The following is a 21428-nucleotide window of genomic DNA, read 5'->3' as shown; positions in this document are numbered from 1 at the left end:
AAGTCTCAGAGCCTTTGTAAGAGCCAGGGTCAATAGGGATGGTGTTCTTTTACTTCTCATTACACACTAACATCAGAGAAGGCGATGGCACCCCACTCCAGTACTCTTGCCTGGAAAATCCCACAGATAGAGGAGCCTGGTAGGCTGCAGTCCATGGGGTCGCAAAGAGTCGGACAGCACTGAGTGACTTCACTTTCACTTTTCACTTTCATGCATTGGAGAAGGAAATGGCAACCCACTCCAGTGTTCTTGCCTGGAGAATCCCAGGGACGGGGGAGCCTGGTGGGCTGCCGTCTGTGGGGTCGCACAGAGTCGGACACGGTTGAAGTGACTTAGCAGCAGCAGCAACAGGCTACCATGGGCTTCCCAGGTGCTGCTAGTGGCGAAGAACCCGCCTGCCGACGCAGGAGACAGAAGAGTCACAGGTTCAGTCCCTGGGTGGGGAAGATCCCCTGGGGGGGCACATCTACCCACTCCAGTATGCTGGCCTGGAGAGTCCCATATAAAGAGGAGCCTGACACAGTCCAGAGGGTGACAAAGAGTTGGACACAACTGAAGTGACTTCGCATACATGCACACACTAACATAAATGATAAAATGTCCAGGTCAGCTTCATTTCAAATGAATTGTGAGATATTACCAGGACATTTTAAATGCCATGCTCCAATAAAAAGTAGAGAAAACCAACCAGTTATCCTGATTTTTTTTTCCCCCACATATAGGGTTTGGGGTATCAAATAGCAAAAGACCTGTGTGTTTTGTTCCATTTTAGTTCCCAGCTGTCTATTCAGAGCCGTGTCTGAGAAGCTCAAATCCTCTTCCATTTTTTTTCTGACATTTTGACACTTTGATCACGTGATGCCTCCCAAAATTTTGCACCTTTTCCAAGAAACTGCAGAGAATAATTATAAATAGCCCAGATTTGTGAGCCACCTAGACACAGAGTTAGCCATGGTTAACTAGTGGTTAATTGATCATCTAATTCTAATTGGATAATTACTTCTAACTCCAACCAAATGATAAGCAATGATGTTATCGGGCACAAGCACAGTATTAAATTGCATGTTCACAATTTCATATTGTTTGACAAACATAATTCTGAGGTGCTTTACATTGTCTGGGAAATGTAACATTTGGAAGGAGGGCTAAAAAATATGCACTTAGTTGGGATATCTTGTCTGGTTTGAGAATACCATTTTCCCAACTAGGGCAAAGGTTGTAGAAATACTAAAATAGGTCCAGAGAGGAGTTCCCCTAAATAATTATGAAACTAGAAATGCATTCTGTGCAGAAAACTGTGGCACCTTAACCCAGGAGGGAGAAGGATGTGGGATTGATAACCCTCAAGCTTGGCCTGGCTGTAATTAGGAGTTTGTTATTTTTAAGTGGCTAAGGAGACAGAAGAGGAAAATTGGTTCCAAAATGCAGTGTGAAGCCACAGAGACAGAACGAAGAGGTCTTGATTTTAGGGGTAGTTAATTAAATACCAGAAAAAAGTAGCTGAAGGGGGTTAATGAAGCATTCCTGAATGTGGTAATTAAAGTTCTCCACTGCTTTTCAAGTTCAACCATCCTACTATTTCAGAGCCTTCTTGCAAGACAAAGCTTTCACAGGATATATTATTACTCATTTATTTTCTTCTTTTTATGCTGATATAATTAAGAAGGTTTTTTCCTTAATTATTTTAAGATCTCAGATTCCTGAGACTAGTAACCTGTCAATCTAAATGGTCTCCTTCTATTTGTTGTTTCCATTAGTATTTAAATCAAATGTATGTTGGGTCTGTCAAATATAAATTTTTACATTTTGGAGTCTTGTATTTGGCCACCAATTACTCCATTTTTTTCCTGTTATATTTTTTCCAAGTTATCATCACATTTATATTTCATCCAGGGTTTGTGACATTTTTGATAAATTATTTAGTATTAATAGTAAATAATAATATCTCCTGGCATACTGCAGTCCATGGGGTCGCAAAGAGTCAAACACAACTTAGTGACCAAACAACAACAATTCATAAATAAAGAAATCTACATTTATTTGACTTTTAAATTAGTATTTTGCAGCATTTTATCAAAATATATAATGTGCAGAAACATTGTATCTAGAACCATTCTTGGAATCTGAGAGGAAATGTTCTCAAGAGTATATTAAACAAATGCCTTCTTATTTACCTAAGTAAATTGCTGGAGGTCTTTGACAAGAAGCCCGCCATCAAACAAGGACAAACAAAACAGCAGAAATTGCAGGGAAGTTTTCCTCTCTAGACCTTGAGCATAGATGGCGAGCCCTGGCAGAAAGCCTAGCCTAGTTTCATGGAGGAGAGGGATATCTTTCATAAGGGAACCTGGCCCACGATTCTCTGCTTCATCTTCACTGAACAGCTGTCTGACCCACAGTCACAGGATAGCAAGTGACTGATCCTAAGCAATCTGTATGGTAGCTTCTCCAGGAAAGAGAGAGACAGAGAGAGAAACAGAGGAGAGCGGGTGAGTGAAGGAGAGAGAAACAGAAAGAAAGAGATTGAATTTTTCCTCCCTTGCTAACTGACTGGCCATTTCCTTCTGGGTGCTGCTGTTGGTACCCACTATTGTTATTTAGTCGTTAAGTCGTGTCCAACTCTTTGTGACCCCATGGACTGTGTCCTTCCAGGCTCCTCTGTCCATGGGATTTCCCAGGCAAGAATGCTGGAGTAGGTTGTCATTTCCTTCTCCTGGTGATCTCCCTGACCCTGGGATCAAACCTGCATCTCTGGCTTTGTAGGCAGATTCTTTACTGCTGAGCCAGTGGGAAAGCCCCTATAAGAGCTAATCATATTTATTTTCTCAGGATTGCTTCCTTTTTAAATTAGGACCCCCTTTCCAATAGTCCTGAGAGCATCCTTTCTCTCCCATTTTACCCCTGGTGATCCTGAGCTGCCAAACACTCACAAATAGTAGAAGCAAATGTTGGCGTCAGCTATTGCATGTTTCCCATAAAATTAATTTATTTTCTTAAGATACAAAATTCAGGAGACTCCATTGATGCATTTGGTGAAGATGAAGATACTGCAAAAACACAGAGTGAAGACTCCCATCTCATGATGGAGAGTTGACTGTGCGGATGGCAACGACAGCCTCCAACGTCATTCTAACAAAGCTGTCTTCCCTGTGCTTGGTTCATTTTAAATTCCTGTTTAAGAGAGGTGCTTCTGTTTTCCTTAACATCAGTCTGGGAGTTCTGGAATTCACTGTGCATTGTGGAGCACAGCAAGAGTTCCTTACTTATTCGATAGAAATTTCCAGAGTCTCAAAGAGAAGATGAAGGGATTAGCAGTGAAGTAAAGAGGCTGAACAGTCCCCACAACGCTGCTCAATGAGCCGAAGAAACATGTCCTTAGTAAGCTGAGCCCCCACCTGCTAACCCTTTACTCTCCTTTGCACTGATTCATTGCAGCAACATTTTCTTTGCAGTTTTTCCTGAGTGACTCAGAGGAAACAATTCTTCCGACTGCCAACGCGTCCAACACAAGTCTTTCTGGCGCAAGTAACCAGGCAGCAATTCTGCGTGCGCAAAATTTGTTTTTCCTGCCGGTAAGCACATCTCCCGGGTTCTTACTGTTTTCCTGTGTGCTGTTACCGATTCAGTGCCTGTGCCTTCCACTTCCTCTTCCACCGTACACTTTATTCTCCTTGTTTAGATTCTACACCTGAGTCTCTCCTGATGGGGTAAAAATTGGCAGCCTTTGATGGAAAACTCCCAGCCAGTAGAAACTGATTAGACCACATGGACAAACTTTCCATGGCATTTTGCGGCTCTCACAGATGACTTTGTGCCTTCTTCTCTTAACGCTACATGTTCATCTTTTTCCGGACTTACGTTTGATTTACAATGTTGTGTTGGTTTCTAGTGTTCAGCAAAGTGATTCAGTTTTACAGATATGTATTCTTTTCCATCATGGTTTATTACATATATATTCTTTTCCATTATGGCTCATTACAGGATGTGGAATATAATCCCCCAAGCTATACAATAGGACCTTGTTGTTTATCCATTCTGTGCATACTAGTTTCTATCTGCTGACCCCAAACTCCCAGGGTAACCCTCTCCCACCTTGGCACCATAAGTCTGTGTTCTGTGTCTGTGAGTGTGTTTCTGTTTTGTAGATAAGTTCATTTGTGTTGTATTTTCGGAGAAGGCAATGGCACCCCATTCCAGTACTCTTGCCTGGAAAATCCCCAGAGGAGCCTGGTGGGCTGCAGTCCATGGGGTTGCTAGGAGTCAGACACGACTGAGCGACTTCACTTTCACTTTTCACTTGCATGCATGGGAGAAGGAAATGGCAACCCACTCCAGTGTTCTTGCCTGGGACAGGGGAGCCTGGTGGGCTGCCATCTGTGGGGTTGCACAGAGTCAGACACGACTGAAGCAACTTAGCAGCAGCAGCAGCAGTGTCGTATTTTATATTCCGCACATAAGTGATAGCATATGGTATTTGTTTCTCTCTGTCTGACTTACTTCAGAATGATCATCTTAGTGATGATCTGACTTGGAATGATCTGACTGACTTAGTGTAATCATCCCTAGGTCCATCCACGTAGCTGCAAATGGCATTGTTTCATCCTTTTCATGCCTGAGTAGTATTCCATTGTGTATACATGCACCACGTCTTTATCCATTCACGTATGGACGGACATTTCAGTTGTTTCCATGTCTTGGCTACTATAAATAGTGCATGTGTCCTTTTGAATTATAGTTTTGTCTGGATATATGCCCAGGAGTGGGATTGCTGGACCAGTTAAAATTGCTGGTATTTTTAGTTTTCTGAGGAGCCTCCATACTGTTCTGCGTAGTGACAGCACCAGTTTATCTTGACACAACATTTTATAGTGTGCACCCCAGCATGTTGCTTTCAGTTGTATGTCACTGAATTTCTGGGTGTGTTGCTTACAGATTTCACTAATTGCTCCATGAATTAGCTTCCTGACTCTGTGATAACTGGGTCCTGCTCCATGAATTAGCTTCCTGACTCTGTGATGACTGGGTCCAAAGCTCATGTTTCTTCTTCTTCAACTGCAAATGCCATCCAGTGATTATATCTCAAATAATCCTTACTAACAACCCATTTTAACCAAGGTCCAGAAGGGCCTACATTGAAATTTCAAAACTTACTAACACATCAGTCTTTTTAAGTGCAAAGAACTAAATTAGTTATTTACTGCTTAACGACTTCTTTCTTCTATGAATTTTGTGTGTAAAAAAAAAAATGATTTTGATACTCTTCTTTTGATTTTCTGAATAATCGTCTAAAAGTAACATACATTTAGTTTGTCTCCCGTAGCTTCTAGAGTGCTAGATGAACTAGTCCAGACTCATGGAAATTGGTCATTTAAGATGTATATTTTTAAATTTTTCTACCAGTTTCTTAAACTCCATCAACTATAACAGTGAAGTCTCCTTTCTTCACTTTGCTTTTGTTGATTGATCCCCTTGACATTAGGCATTCATCCTTTTCCCCATCTCATCATTTCAGTTTTCTGGGGTGCTCAAAGGTCTGTGTACAGATAGTAGGGGCATCTGGTGCTCTTTAAGCCGTGACTGTTTCAGTGGCCAGCTGTCCAAAGTCCACAACAGGGTCCCCGCAGGCTCAGGAAGAGAGGACAATATAAGCTTCATCCCTTTTTCCTGGGGTCCTGGCCTTCATTTTCAGCAGTGTTGTGAACCCACTGAGGATGAGGCAGCATCTTTTCTATTTTTAGTTATGTGAGGGACGAGATTCATGACGAGGGTTTACTAGCTGTGACCTCACCATGGGCAGTTCGGAGCCCCCTTCTTTAGAGAAAAATTTAAAACCCCTGTGCAGTCTGGCTCCCTCTACTTGATGGATGTCGTTAGCACACCCGGTCCATCAACCCCAGGAAAGAGGGTGTGCCTCGGAGCCATCCCCATGCCTTGTTCATAAGACCCTTGCTCCTCGGAAGAAAAGCTATGACCACACTAGACAGTGTGTTAAAAAGTAGAGACATCACTAGGCTGACAAAGGACAGTATAGTCAAAGCTATGGTTTTTCCAGTAGTCATGTGTGGATATAAGAGTTGAACCATAAAGAAGACTGAGTACCAAAGAATCAGTGCTTTTGAACTGTGGTGCTGGAGAATACTCTTGAGTCCCTTGGACTGCAAGGAGATCCAACCAGTCAGTCCAAAAGGAAATCAACTCTGAATATTCACTGGAAGGACTAATGTCGAAGCTGCAAGTCCAATACTTTGGCCACCTGATACAAGGAGCTGATTCATTGGAAAAGACCTTGATGCTGGGAAAGGTTGAAGGCGGGAGGAGAAGGGGGCCACACAGGATGAGATGGCTGGACAGCATCATCGACTCAATGGACATGTGTTTGAATGAAGTGCAGGAGATGGTGAAGGACAGGGGAGCCTGGTGTGCTGCAGTCCATGGGGTCACAGAGTCAGACTTGTCTGACTGCCTGAACAACAACAAATTCCGCTTCTCATTCACTTAGGCTGAATTATCAAAAACCTGAGTTCTAATAATTGTTTTCAGCATAGTTTTAGCAGCAAAATCCTTTTTAAAATCAAATCTTACACACAGCCCATTTTATAACAATAAAAGCACAATTTATCTGGCTTCATATGGACCAGGCACTGCTCTCTGCTGTTTACTTTCATTACATTCTTCAGTCTTCACAGGAATTATTAAAGTAGGCCTTGTCATCCTCCCTACCTTCAATCACCTATTCAGAGGACAGGCATGCCTTTAATGATTTGTACCAATGAGCTCCTTTGTGAGTGGAAGGGTGAGACCCTGAGTGGGAACCTTGCCAGGTGCCAGGTGATTTCATGGCTTTTTTTGGAGCATTTTTGTAAGACAACCGTGACTACTGACTAAAGAGTAAGGATTCTGTAGCTCTTGGTAAGGACAGATACTTTTGAAAAATCTAATAGTGGAGGGGCCCCAAAATGAACTAAAAAAAAAAAAAAAGATGACATACAAAGGACAAGCCCATGTTTTATTTGATTCACCAGAAAGACACCTGCCCGGTCAGGTTGCTGGGCACGTGCCCACAGGCAAGGAGGCCCCCTGAGCACCCTCAGACGGTTGGAGGGCTCCCTGAGCTGCTTTCAGAGGCGGCCCCAGTACTGATGCCCATGTGTCACTGAGCCTCCCACCCCACCTGACCTCTAAGGACAATACTTACTCATTAAGTATGTACATAAGTGATTTAAGTCATTAAGGTAATAAAAGACCCTGGTGGAAAAGGGGAAAGACCATGACCCTGGGAAAGATTGAGGGCAGGAGGAGAAGGGGACGGCAGAGGATGAGATGGTTGGATGGCATCACTGACTCAATGGACCTGAGTTTGAGTAAGCTATAGGAGATCGTGACAGACAGGGAAGCCTGGTGTGCTGCAGTCCAAGGGGTTGTAAAGAGTCGGACTTGACTTAGCGACTGAACAACAAGGTAATAATGGCAAAGTGCGCTATGAATGAGGCTGGTTTCAAAGCCCAGGCCACCTCACCCTTTGCTTTAGGGAGACTGAGTCGGTGGTGCCCGTCCTCTCTGTCCCAAAAGTGAAAAGTACCCAAAGTGAAAGTCGCTCAGTCATGTCTGACTCTTTGCAAACCTTTGGAGTATATAGTCCATGGAGTTCTCTAGGCCAGATTACTGGGGTGGGTAGCCTTTCCCTTCTCCAGGGGATCTTCCCAACCCAGGGACTGAACCCAGGTCTCCCACATTGCAGGCGGATTCTTTACCAGCTGAGCCACCAGGGAAGCCCAAGAATACTGGAGTGGGTAGCCTATCCCTTCCCCAGCAGATCATCCCGACCCAGGATTCAAACAGGGGTCTCCTGCATCGCAGGTGGATTCTCTACCAGCTGAGCTACCAGGGAAGCCCTTCTCTCTCCCAGACTCTGGGTTCCACAATTCCTCTCCACCAGCTCAACTGGCCCATCAGGATGTGTTTCCGAGACTCCTTTCCTCTTCCTGTTCTCTGTCGTTCAGAGGGTCAGTGGTCAGAACAGTGGAGAACTGACATGAGGTCATTGTTGCCTCCTCTTCCTGTCCTCTGTCGTTCAGAGGGTCAGTGGTCAGAACAGTGGAGAGCTGACATGAGGTCATTGTTGCCTCCTCTTCCTGTCCTCTGTCGTTCAGAGGGTCAGTGGTCAGAACAGTGGAGAACTGACATGAGGTCATTGTTGCCCCCTCTTCCTGTCCTCTGTCGTTCAGAGGGTCAGTGGTCAGAACAGTGGAGAGCTGACATGAGGTCATTGTTGCCAAAGAAACTGAGCTCATAGACCCTCAGCATCCCCAAGCCTGCTGCCGCCCATCATGGCTCCCGGCCGAGGGGTGCTTTCCTTGCCAAGGACTGACCTGATTGTTGTGGGTCCCTGGGGAATTAATTGCTGGTCTTCCTTCTGAAGCTGAGATGCCAGGCCTCAGTCCTCATGGGTAGGGATCTGCATCGATGCTGCGTGGGTGCCTTTCACAGGGAAGGGAGAACACTGGTGGGAACGCTGCAGCCTGTTTTTTCTGCTTTCCTTTCTTCCCAAGAACAGGGCTGAGGCACTAGTATCAGGAGCTTTTCCCCGTTGTTGTTGTGTCCAACTCCTTGCAACCCCATGGACTGCAACATGCCAGGCTTCTCTGTCCTTCACTATCTCCTCAAGTTTGCTCAAGCTCATGTCCATTGAGTTAGTGATGCTATCTAACTGTCTCATCCTCTGCTGCCCCCTTCTCCTTTTGCCCTGTCTTTCCCAGCACCAGGGTGTTTTCCAGTAAGTCACCTCCTTGCATCAGGTGGCCAAAGCATTGGAGCTTCAGCTTCAGCATCAGTCCTTCCAATGAATATCAGGACTGATTTCCTTTAGGATTGACTGGTTTGATCTCCCTGCTGTCCAAGGGACTCTCAAGAGTCTTATCCAGCACCGCAGTTCAAAAGTATCAATTCTTTGGTGCTCAGCCTTCTTTATAGACCAACTCTCAGCCAGGGCTGACTGTAAATGACCTTGGCTGGGGAAATAAAAGAGCTAGAATGACAAAAATAAGCAGTTTGTACATGGTGTATCCCTTATAATGAAACTAAAATGGAGCAGCTTACACCCTGGGCTGTTTCTTAAAGGCAGGATTTATCAAACATCAGTCGGATGTGTTTTATTGAAATGATTAGACTTTACTGAGAGCTGCTTCTGCTGCAGTAACACGGAGATGGTAGCTCACCCTTCTTAAAGCCCCTTGATCCAGCAGACAAAGGCTTTGTGAGAATGGAAACTGTTTCCACTTGGCGGGCACCCCCTGGCCTGCAGGGCAGTGAGCTCCAAGCTTTGTGTGCTCTTCTCAGTGATCTAGAAGAAGGACATTATTACGCTCATTTTTCAGATGAGGACACTGACACAGGCAGGTCAGGTGACTGGCCTGAAGTGACTCAGCCAATGACTGGTTGGAGCACGATTGAGTCCAGGGCTGTGCTGTTTTAATGATGTGCATTGTGGTTAACAGAAGAGTGCTCACACGGGGGGGCCTGCCGCTTACCGCCCGTGGACCACAGAAGATGGGCCGTGCCCGGCCTCTTCCTTACACCGGGGTCTTCAATTTCTTCGGGTGCCTGTCCACTTCCAGGGTACTCACGACTCACTGGGATCAAAGATTTTTGTGTGTGCTTACTTGCTCTGTTGTATCCGACTCTCGGTGACCCCCATGGACGGTAGCCCGCTCCTCTGTCCGGGGGATTCTGCAGGCAAGAATACTGGAGTGGGTTACCATGCCCTCCTCCAGGGAATCTTCCAACCCAGGGATTGAACACATTACAGGTGGATTCTTTACCATCTGAGCCACCAGAGAAGATCCCCTGGACAAGGCTCAAAGCTTTTAGTTTTTTGTTTTTCAATTTCAAATTTTACTATCAAACTACAGTATTCAAGGCAGTGTGAAACTGGAGTAAGGAAAACACAGACCAGTGGGGTGGGAGCGAGAGCTGGAGTGAACCCTCACGTCTACGGCCAGTGACTTTCAACATATGTTAATCTTGTTTGTTTCACTCTGTGTGTGTGCTCAGTTGCTTCAGTCATGTCAGACTCTTTGCGACCCCCATGGACTGTAGCCACCAGGCTCCTCTGTCCATGAAATTCTCCAGGCAAGAATACTGGAGTAGGTTGCCATCCCCTTCTCCAGGAAATCTTCCCAACTTGAGGATCAAACCCGTTTCCTGAATTGCAAGCAGATTCTTAACCCACTGAGCCACCTGGGAAGCTTTGTTTTACTTTATATGGTGCTTTAATTTATTCTCAATCATCTTTGCTGTAATTCTTCATCTCGAATAAAGATTCCTGAGCAGTCCGGTGAAGCCTATGAATGCCTTAGAATGGTTAACATTTTAATTTTGGGGGTGTAGTTGATTTGCTGTGTGGTGTTAGCTTCAGGTATGCTGCACAGTGATTCAGTTGTGTATAAACATATGCTCATTCTTTTTAGGTTGTTTTCTCATACAGGTTATCACAGAATACTGTGTAGAGTACCCTGTGCTATACGTAGGTACTTGTTGCTTATCATATACATAGTTCAAAACTTTTAGTTTCTTAAGTCCTTTTTATTCTAGATAATCCCTCTGACACACAACTGCCCTTTTAATAAAACCCCTGGGCTTTGTTACACCTTTAACAGAATTACCTGTAATGATTTGTATCCCCTTAATGAATTAAATCATTGAAAGCCCACAAAAGATCCTGTGGACGGTCACTGTGTTGTAATCTATAAATGTGTGGGGAGTCATATTGTTTCATTTTCAAGAAGCAAATGACATCTGCTTATAATGACATGGCTTCAGCATAGATTTCTAAAACTTCTTTGTGAAAAGTATTTGGCCATATGCCTGATTATTTTGATTAAACATGCTACGCTGGGTGAGCAAGCCATGCCGTGAGGAATTCTTTTCTAAATCCAGTGTGTTTAGTCATTTACCACTGGATCAAAGAGCACAGAAGGCATCTGCTTTCACGATCAGTTTGGGAGTTGACCCAGGGAGCTTGGTGGTGGTCCCCAGTTTTAATTCTCACTCCGGCATTCCTCAGAACAGATCCTCAGTATTCACCCGATGTATTTCCCGGTTCCAGTACTTTATATACAGCTGCATCCTTGGGCTGATCTCCTGTTCCGTCTTCCTGCGTGTGAATTACGAGCTGAAGATGCTGATCATGATGGCAGCCTTGGTGGGCTACAACACCATCTTCCTCCACACTCACGCTCCCCTCCTGGACGACTACAGCCAGGTCCTGTTCGAGAGGTAACCCTCTTCCTCTCCCTTCTCTTTACTTTAGTCCTTTCATGGGATGTTGGTAACAGAAGAGTGTGTGGAGTAGATGAATGGCATTGCTGTTGGGAATCTGTGTGAGAGTTTCTTTGAAGTGGTGATTCTGGAGGATGCTCTGTGTTTGTATCACAGATTACATAGGTGTGATCTAGGCATGATTATAGATGATCAGTAGATGTGAAAGGGTTTAGAGAGACCATCTGTGTTATAATCTGTACTATATTAATAAGAATAATCTTTTTCCCCATCAGTATTATTGATATTTTGGACTGAAATAATTTTTGGAGGGAGAGTTTGGGAGGAGGGGTTTCCCTATGCATTGAAGGTTATTTTGCAGCACCCTTGGCTGGGTCGGGAAGATCCCCTGGAGAGGGAAATGGCAACCCACTCCAGGATTCCTGCCTAGGAAAGTCCATGGACAGAGGAACCTGGCGGGCCACAGTCCATGGGGTTTCAAGGACGACTTAGCAACTAAACAAGAACAACTGGCCTCTGCCCGCTAGATGCCAGACACAATCCTCCACCGCAAGTCACGAACACTGTAAAGGCCTCCAGACTTTGAAGAATGTGTCGTGCAAGAGAGTACAGCCCCCAGGTCAAAACAACTGAATCCATATACACAAAAGTACTGGGGAAAATAAATGATTCTATTCACAAGGTATAATGCAAAATTTCTAATTGAAGATTTCCTAAAACATCCTGGTGTAGAGGGAATACTATCAACTGTGGCAAGTTCCAAGAAAGGATTGTTGTTATGGCTGTTTAGTTGCCAAGTCGTTGTCTGACTCTTTGTGACCCCATGGAATGTAGCCCACTGGGCTCTTTTGTCCGTGAGATTTCCCAGGCAAGAATACTGGGTGGGTTGCCATTTCCTTCTCCAGGGGATCTTCCGACCCAGGGATCGAACCCACATTTCCTGCATTGGCAGGAGAATTCTTTACCATTGAGACAGCAGGGAAGGCCCCCAAGGATGTGGTTGTGTTTACTCTGCCAACATTAGGACTGGATGCTTCAAGAAGGATCTTCCCAAGTCCACTCCTTTGGATTTATAAAATGTCTCCTGTTATCAAATTGCTTCTGCAAACCTATCATAAATATTTATTCATTGCTTGAAAAAAAAAAAGAGTTTTAATCATGATATTCTCCAACTCACATCTTGACAGCAAAAACACATTTTGTATCAACTGTTAAGTTTATTTCAGACTTCAGGTTTTTCCTGTGAGCACTTTGCATAATCTCTCATAATATTTCTGTATTTCTTGTAACATAAAATAAATGCCTTAAATATTTGCATAGATTTTTTTGCTGCCGAAAGATGTTTTGTGTTGACAGAGCATGGCTACTTTGCCAAGGGAGGCCTGATGTCAACAACACAGGAACCTCACTGTGTAAAGTTTTCCTCTCAAAACGATTGCTTTTAGAAACACAACTACACCACACTCTCTTCACCTAACTTAATTTTTGTCATCCTGCATGCCATGAAACCCTAATAATCTGTAGTCAAGTGGTGAGTGGTGGAGTTGTAAAAGTACATAATTGCATTAAGGTAATTTTGTGATTCCTTAGCCAAGATGAGAATGAAATCAGAAATTGATTTTCCGATACATTCTCAAAATTACCAACCATACATGCTTTACTATTTCTCTACTGCATGGAGAGCCTGTATCGAATCCCTAAATAAATGTAGCATCACTGATTCTGACGCATGGCTGAGGACACAACTGAATTGCACTTTATTAAATTTAAAGTCAAAGCAAAAGAAGAAATTAGATTAGCAAGTTTCTGATGGGGGTGGGGATTGCTTTGGAGACCTGAGGGAGACACACCACCTCTGATGAGAACCCCAGCAGCAGGAAAGTAGTTATTTGGTTGAAGAAAAGGTTTACTTTCAGAGCCCTTTGTTTTGTTCAAGGTCTGTAGTGTGTGCTTCTTGGTTCTGTCTTTATAATCACCTTCTAGCTGGGAGGGCTGACCTCACAAGCTTCAGGCACCTGCCTTTCCTTCCGACCTCAAGTCTCCTACATTTCAGGCAGATTCTTTACCATCTGAGCCACCAGGGAAGCCCCTAGGAGGGTGCACCTGCCTCCCTGATCTTTTTTTTTAATTGTATTCATTTATCAGACTGTGCTGGGTCTTCGTGCTGCATGGGCTTTTCTCTGGGTGCAGCGAGGGGGTCTGGTCTCCACTCGTGGTGCACAGTCTCCTCATTGCGGGGCTTCTCCGGTTGCAGAGTACTGGCTTCAGGGTGTGTGGCTCAGTAGTTGTGACTCAGGAGCTCTGTTGCTCCAAGCCTGTGGATATTCCCAGGTCAGGGATCAAACTCATGACTCCTGCACTGGCAGCTGGATTCTTTACCACTGAGCCACAAGGGAAGCCCACCTCCCTCATCTTGACTTCTTGTAGAATCCAGAGTCACAAAACAGTCCTCAGAAGACATTCAAGACAGTGGAGTACAGTTTATTATGCTAGCAGGTCCAAGGGGAATCGGTTCTCAACAAGGACCCTGATGATTTTGGAGGACTTGTTTTTAACCCTCCACTACATGACTAGTTGAAAGTTAAAGTCGCTCAGTCATGTCTGACTCTTTGCAACCATGTCAACTATACAGTCCATGGAATTCTCCAGGCCAGAATACTGGAGTGGGTAGCCTTTCCCTTCTCCAGGGGATCTTCCCAACCCAGGGATCGAGCCCAGATCTGCCACATTGCAGGCAGATTCTTTACCAACCGAGCCACCAGGGGACCCCAAGAATACTGGAGTCAGTAGGGTTAGTTAGTAATTAGCTTTACAACACGCAGGTGCAGAAGTATTAGGAATTGCAACATGCAGGTACAGGCATTATTGTTAATCCAACTGAGATAACCTGACCTTTACTTCCAGTCTTTGTTTGCCATCTGTGAGGAGGGGGTTTCCTGGTTTTTATTTAATGGTTAACAGGGTTCAGACTCAGTTCACATCCTGCCTTAAGATGGCTGACAGTCTTCATGATGGAGTCCTTCTTCTCCTTCCAGCGGCCACAGCAGGCTAAGTTTTGGGCATCTCCAGGTTCCTGCTTGAGCTGCCACGGGACTCCCGGAAGCATCCCTTGGCCAAAAGATGAGTCCTTGTTGCTGTTTAGTCCCTCAGTCGTGTCTGACTCTTTGTGACCCCATGGACTGTAGCCTGCCAGCCTCCTCTGTTCACGGGATCCTCCAGGCAAGAATACTGGAGTGGGTTGCCATTTCTTTTTCCAGGGGATCCTGGACCCAGGGATCGAATTCCTATCTCCTGCATTGGCAGGAAAATTCTTCACCACTGAGCCACCAGGGAAGCCCCAGAAGATAAATATTACTGACATAATAACATCATACCTCGAAATTAACAAATGTTCTCTAATAGCAGTTTAAAACGAACCCCACGTGAGAAACCAGACTCAGATGGTAAAGAATCCACCTGCAATACGAGAGACCTGGGTTCAGTCCCTGGGTTGGGGAGATCCCCTGGAGAACGGAATGGCTACCCACTCCAGTATTCTTGCCTGGAGAATCCCATGGACAGAGAAGCCTGGCAAGCTATAGTCTATGGGGCCACAGAGAGTCGAACACAACTGAGCGACTTGTAGGTTTGGGAGCGACAGCTTGGAATCCCCTGATCTCTCCATTTGCACTGTGTGTTTGATTTAACCACGTGTCTCATGCCAGAGCCAAAACCCATCAAGGCCAATGTTTTCTTTCCCTTTTCTGAGATTCAAGACCTTCCCCCATCAAAAAACTGATGAAGGTCTCCTCATCCTTTATCTGGTTTGTTAATGGTGAAACACCTCTATCAAATATGAAATTAAGAACTTAAAAAAAGCTGGTCTGATATAGTTCTAGAATGAGTGTCATTTCATCCCACGCCCTTCAAGGAGGGAGCTGGCTTAAACCAGGGCCCAACAGCCCCTCCTTTCCTGATCCAGCTGGCCTGGGCCATTGAAGTTACTTGCTTGGTCCCATCCCTTCACTGGCCTGATTCTGGTCACTATGGATGCTGAAAACTCAGACTCTGTGCACCATTGCTGAATCGAATCTCAGAGTTTTGGGTGAAGTAGAAAATGGCTTTATTGCTTTGCCAGGCAGAGGGGGACACAGTGGGCTTATGCTTCAAAACTGCGCATCCCAACCCAGTAGGAATGATGAGGAGTTTTGTAGCAGTGGCTCGGGACAGGGTTGCTAATAAGCGTCAAGGTGCAGGCGGGACCTGCACTCCTTTAATCTGGACTCAGGTGGTCTCCTCCCTTGTCTCCACATCCCCTCCCTTCCCTGATTAACAACTGTTCGAATCTGCCCTTTGGAACTCAGGAAAGGTCATGGAGGCTGGAGTCTGTTCCCTACAAACAAGAAACGGGGAACCACAGTCCTGCTCGGCTTTAGCATCTCTGGTGATAGGGGAATACTGGGCCATCTTCTGAATACACAGTTCGGACTGGGCTGTTGTCCTTTATGCGAGTTTGCCACGATTCAGGGGTCTTTTTTGAGCCAAATTTAACATTGACCATGGACAAGCCAATAGGGATATTTTTGCCAGAAGGGTCAGCCAAGAAAACAGAAGTGTGCACTAGAAAGCCACCAGACCCATGAAAATTCAGAAAATGATATCAAAGATATTCGTACAGATTCACGAGCGCAGAAAACCAACTTTACAGAACAAAAAAAGAGTCAACTTGAGAGAGTGTGCCATTAAAACTCCATGCGATTGGAGGCCTGCAGAGTCCCAGTTCCTCACTTGCCATCACATGACTATGATCAGTGATCTCGTGGTGAAAGAAGCTCAGAAGTGTCCGATCTTTAGGAGGTCTGGAAAAATCCGTATCCGGATACTTTGGCATTTACAACAGTCCTCTGTGTCGTCTGGGGTACAAGATGCATTGCTAAATCAATCAATCAGTGATTCGGATTCCAGTCCATGACACCGTCTTCCGGACCCCTCAGCCAGCACCATTACAGAGGCTCTACTTGGTGATGGTGATGGTAATAATCACTGATATTGCCAGAAGCTGTTTTTTTCTGAAGACACTTTTCCTTCTGCTGACAAAGGCTTGTTACAGGCTCTGCAAGACATTGTCAGATTTTTCCCATGTGTTTTTATTCTTACAGAGCTGAAAAATATCAGGGGATGAATGTTAATATTTCATGTGGACCCAGTCATTATGTTAACTCACCTGAATACTAGAAATATGCCTTCTCTTCTAAAGGTGGGGAATCGAGAATCTGAACAGAGGATTAACCTGGAGTCCAGCCCGTTTAAGCAGCTCTATGTGGACCCTGAGCCTAATAAAATAAATACTTTGGGGCAGCATATAAATAATGTGTATAACTAAGCACTGTTATATTTAGTACCCAGCATCATTCAGAAGTTCTGATGCATGCTAAGTCACTCAGTCGTGTCCAGCTTTCTGCAGCTTCATAGACTGTAGCCCACCAGGCTCCTCTGTCCATGGGATTCTCCAGGTAAGAATACTGGAGTGGGTTGCCATTTCTTCTTCCAAGGAGAAGCTCTGGATTGTCATGTCATTTAACTTGGTGACCTTAGCAACAGCTCCATACCAAAGAGGACGATGGAAATGCTCCATAGAGTGGAGCCAAGTCAAGCACCTTCAGTATGGTTCTGCATTCTGTTTTTTCTGTCTCGTGGAAAATCCAGTGGCTAGAATTTGGCATATTATAATGTTTTGACAGTATCCCATCTGTGTATCAACTGATGAGGAGCCCAATGCAAAGGGGCTCCTAGAGGAAGGACCACAGCATTCTTTGTGCTCAGGAGAAAGAATGGTGCACGCCCAGCCCTGAGGGAGGTGGCCCGGAGGTATTCCAAACATCTGTCTCTCTTGGAGGCCTCCTCTTTTAAATGAAAACAGTATGCCACCTTTGTATTCAAGCCCAAAATATATCCAAGTTAGTATTGAAAAGATTTAAATTACTTTCAAATTTAATATCTCAGAGTCCTTCCCCCTTCCCACTTCCCCCTCCCCCCACCCAAGTGCCATCTCTAGAAACTACAGAACACGTGTTTGTTTCTCTGTGGCCGACGCCACTGGTAGCAGAGCCGAGACGTAAAAGGAGGTCAGTGATCTGAGTTGCCTAATTTAACAACAGCAACAACCAAAGAAAGTTGTCCTAGGGCTACACAAATTCTACCAGGCTTTCTTTCATCCTATAAAAAGCAACCATTAATGAGCTCCTTTGCTATCTAACCTAAAAAAGAAAATGCTCTGTGATTTGGACCCATTTGCAGGAAGATACTCAATTTGTAGGCCGTTTTTTTGGTTTGTTTTGTTTGATTTTAGAATGAGAGGAGGAAGGAGGTTGCAGAGAGCCTGAACTCCCAGACTAGGCAGGATACAGCCTTCTTGTCATCAGCCCTCCAGTGGAGGAGACTAAAGCCCGGCGCACAGCCCCGTGGTATCTGATGTGCCAGCCCCCATGGTGTCACACTGACGTATCCGTCGTGTCCCACTTCAAACCACTCTTCTCCGCAGGATGAAACGATGACCGCGTTAATCAGACTGCATCTTATCTCCATAGCAGAAGGCCAGCACTGCCTCTGCAGCCCCACTTTCACCATCTCTCTCGACCTGCAGCTGCTTCCAGGACTTTTTCTAAGCATGAGCCTAACCCCCATTATGTTCGTGCTTTGCAATCCCAGGATGTTTTGCTTGGCATTTGTGCATAACACTCAGAAAAAGCTTGAGGCTTTGAGCCCTTTGTCCCTGGATGACACCAGGCCGCCTCCAGAAGACTGTAGGATTCCAGTGCATCTGTGTCCAGCCAGGGGAAGGAATAGTGTCTAGAAATGAAACCCCTTAAGTTTCAAACTGACACAACCATTTGTCCATTCATTCCTTTTTTACAGCACAGTTTCATTGAACATGCTGTGTATTCCAGGCCTGATGCTGGAGCCCAAGCACATGGAGATGAGTAAAATGTACTCTCTGCTCTCAAGAACTTACAAAATCTCTCTGTTAGAAAAGTATGTCTCACCAGAAGACCAAAAGGCAACTTGTAGGTTGAGTTCCTACAACCTGCCTAGGAACTGAGTGAACCTGTTGACTGGGAGCTGGTTAAGTGGTCCAGAGTTTACTGTAATATTGGACAGACCTTGAAGAACTGTGGAGATCCAAAAAGATAGGGGAGGAGTGACATCAGCATCATGGCGGAATAAGACATCCCTCATGTTTGTCCCCAACAATAATTTGTCTGTAATCCCTGTGGACAGAAGTGCCTTGGTCGGAGCTGTGGGATCCAGTGCCAAACTGGATCCAGGAGGAATCTCACCCATCCACATGTCTGGCAGCAGGCATACAGACCTTTATCCTGGCTGCAGACACTGCAGTGACGTGTCATCCGGCTTCAGCCACTCTCAGACATGGAGCCCCTGGAAACACTCTTAGCCACTGACCCATGGATGAGAGAGCCTTTGTGGAAGGCCAGGTTTTCAGAGGAGAAGTTCTAGCACCACACTGGAGCAAAAAATGTGAATTTGGACATAAGAAGTGAATAAGAGAAACAGTCTGACTCTGTCCATACCACCCCACCTCCACCAAGATGGCACAGCTTCAGTCCAAGAGAGATCTTCTCAGCCTGTAACTTCTTCTGTGAGCACTCAGCTTCCCAGCTGTGTTGGGTGCTACCAAGCTGGGAGAGAGGCGGATAGGACTCTCAGAGGGCTTTAAAGGAATGCAGATCCTACTAACTGCATCACCGCCTTTGTCAAGAAGCCTACCCACAAGCCACTGGGAGCACCTCACTCACAGATTCCCCCCAGCTAGCCCACGGGGACCCCCATTGAGCCACATGCTTCAAACACACCCCCACCCTATGGCCAGGTCCCTGTGCATATTCCCTCGTAATGGCAGCATGGAGAGGGAGCTTGGACCAACAGCTCTTGGGCATGCACAGAAAGCTGGCCCAAGTCTGAGGGCCAGGGAGAGACCACCTTCTTCAATTTAAGTCTGAATTTTGCAATAAGGAGTTCATGATCTGAGCCACAGTCAGTGTGGTCTTGTTTTTGCTGACTGTATAGAACTTCTCCATCTTTGTCTGCAAAGAATATAATCAATCCGATTTCGGTGTTGACCATCTGGTGAAGTCCATGTGTAGAGTTGCCTCTTGTGTTGTTGCAAGAGGATGTTTGCTATGACAGTGTGTTCTCTTGGCAAAACTCTGATAGACTTTGCCCTGCTTCATTTTATACTTCAAGGCCAAACTTGCCTGTTAACTCCACATTATCTCTTGATTTCCTACTTTTGCATTCCAGCCCCCTATGATGAAAAAGACATCTTTTTTGGGTGTTAGTTCTAGAAGGTCTTGTAGGTCTTCATAGAACCTTTCAACTTCAGCTTCTTTGGCATTAGTGGTTGGGGCATAGACTTGGATTACTGTGATATTGAATAGTTTACCTTGGAGATGAATAGAGATCATTCTGTCATTTTTGAGATTGCATCCAAGTACTGCATTTCAGAGTCTTGTTGACTATGAGGGCTATTCCATTTCTTCTAAGGGATCCTTGCTACTACAAAGCTACAGTAATTAAAACTGTATGGCACTGACATAAAAATAGACACAGACCAATGGAACAGAATACAAAGCCCATAAATAACCCCTTGCATATGCAATAAACTAATATTTTACAAGGGAGTCAATAGTACTCAATAAGAAAAGGATAGTGTCTTTAATAAATGACATTGGAAAAATTGAATACCACATACATAAGAATGAGGGTGGACCCCTATTATACACCACTAAGAAACATTAATTTGAAATGGATAAGATACTTATAAATATAAGATCTGAAAATTTAAAATTCCTGAAAGAAAGCGTAAGGGGGAAAATCTCCTTGACATTGGTCTTGACAATGATTTGTTTGGATATGACACCAAAAACACAAGCAACAAAAGCTAAAATAAGTGAGTGAAACTCATCAAACTGAAAAGCTTCTGATTAGCAAAAGAAACTGTCAATGAAATGAAAAAGGAAGCTATGGAATGGGAGAAACTATTTGCCAGTAATATATCTGATAATGGATTAATATCCAAAATACACAAAGAGCTCGTGGAATTCAGTGTAAAAAATCAATTTGAAAGTAGGCAGAAGAGTTAAATAGACATTTTCCAAAGAAGACATACAAATGGACAACAATATGTAAAAAAATGCTCAATATTACAATCAGAGAAATGCATATCAAGATCACAGTAAAATACTTCCTCACACTCCTTAGAATGGCTGTCATCAAAAAGACAACAGATAGAAGGTGTTGGCAAGGATGTGGAGAAAAGGAAATAAGGGGATATTTTTTTCTCAGCCATGAGACAAAAGGAAATCCTCCATTTGCAACAACATGGATGGACCCTGAGGGCATCATGCTTAGTGAAGTAAGTCGGACAGAGAGACAAATACTGTATAATCTCACTTATATGTGAAGTCTAAGACAGCTGAACTCACAGAAACAGAGAGTAGAATGGTGGTTACCAGGAGCTGGGAGTGGGAGAAAGTGGAGAGATAATTGGCCAAAAGTCACAAGCTTCCAGTTATAAGATGAATATATGTTTTGAAGAGCTAAGGGACAGTGTGGTGACTACAGATAATCATACTGTATTATATACTTGAAAGTTGCTAAAAGAATAGATTTTCAGTGTTCTCACCACAAAAAGGAGATGGTAATCACTTGAGGTGATGACTTAAATCAAATCCCTTACCATTATTCAGTGGACGTGACAAATAGATTCAAGGTATTAGATCTGATAGACAGAGGCCTGAAGAACTATAAACCGAGGTTCATGACATTGTACAGGAGGCTGTGATCAAGACCATCCTGAAGAAAAAGAAATGCAAAAAGCAAAATGGTTGTCTGAGGAGGACTTACAAATAGCTGAGAAAAGAAGAGGAAAGAAATGCAAAGGAGAAAAGGAAAGATATACACATCTGAATGCAGAGTTCCAAAGAATATCAAGGAGAGATAAGAGAGTCTTCTTAAGTGATCAATATAAGCAAATCAAGGAAAAGAATAGAGTGGGGAAGACTAGAGATCTCTTCAAAGAAAATTAGAGAAACCAAGGGAACATTTCATGCAAAGATGGGCACAATAAAGGACAGAAATGGTATGGACCTAAG

General features: G+C 44.4%; 1 protein-coding gene across 1 annotated transcript in view; it reads left to right on the top strand.

The window, feature by feature from the left end:
* ADCY2 (adenylate cyclase 2) overlaps positions 1-21428 on the top strand; it is a 452864-nt gene that overhangs the window by 387307 nt on the left and 44129 nt on the right. The window contains exons 17-18 of the mRNA XM_070774872.1: positions 3453-3572; positions 11105-11274. Of these exons, the coding sequence (XP_070630973.1) occupies positions 3453-3572; positions 11105-11274 (290 nt within the window). The remainder of the gene's footprint in view (positions 1-3452; positions 3573-11104; positions 11275-21428) is intronic.

This window comes from Bos indicus, chromosome 20 (genome assembly GCF_029378745.1).
Source record: "Bos indicus isolate NIAB-ARS_2022 breed Sahiwal x Tharparkar chromosome 20, NIAB-ARS_B.indTharparkar_mat_pri_1.0, whole genome shotgun sequence".
NCBI classification, from domain to species: Eukaryota; Metazoa; Chordata; class Mammalia; order Artiodactyla; family Bovidae; genus Bos; species Bos indicus.
This window is presented reverse-complemented; position numbering and strand designations above follow the sequence as displayed.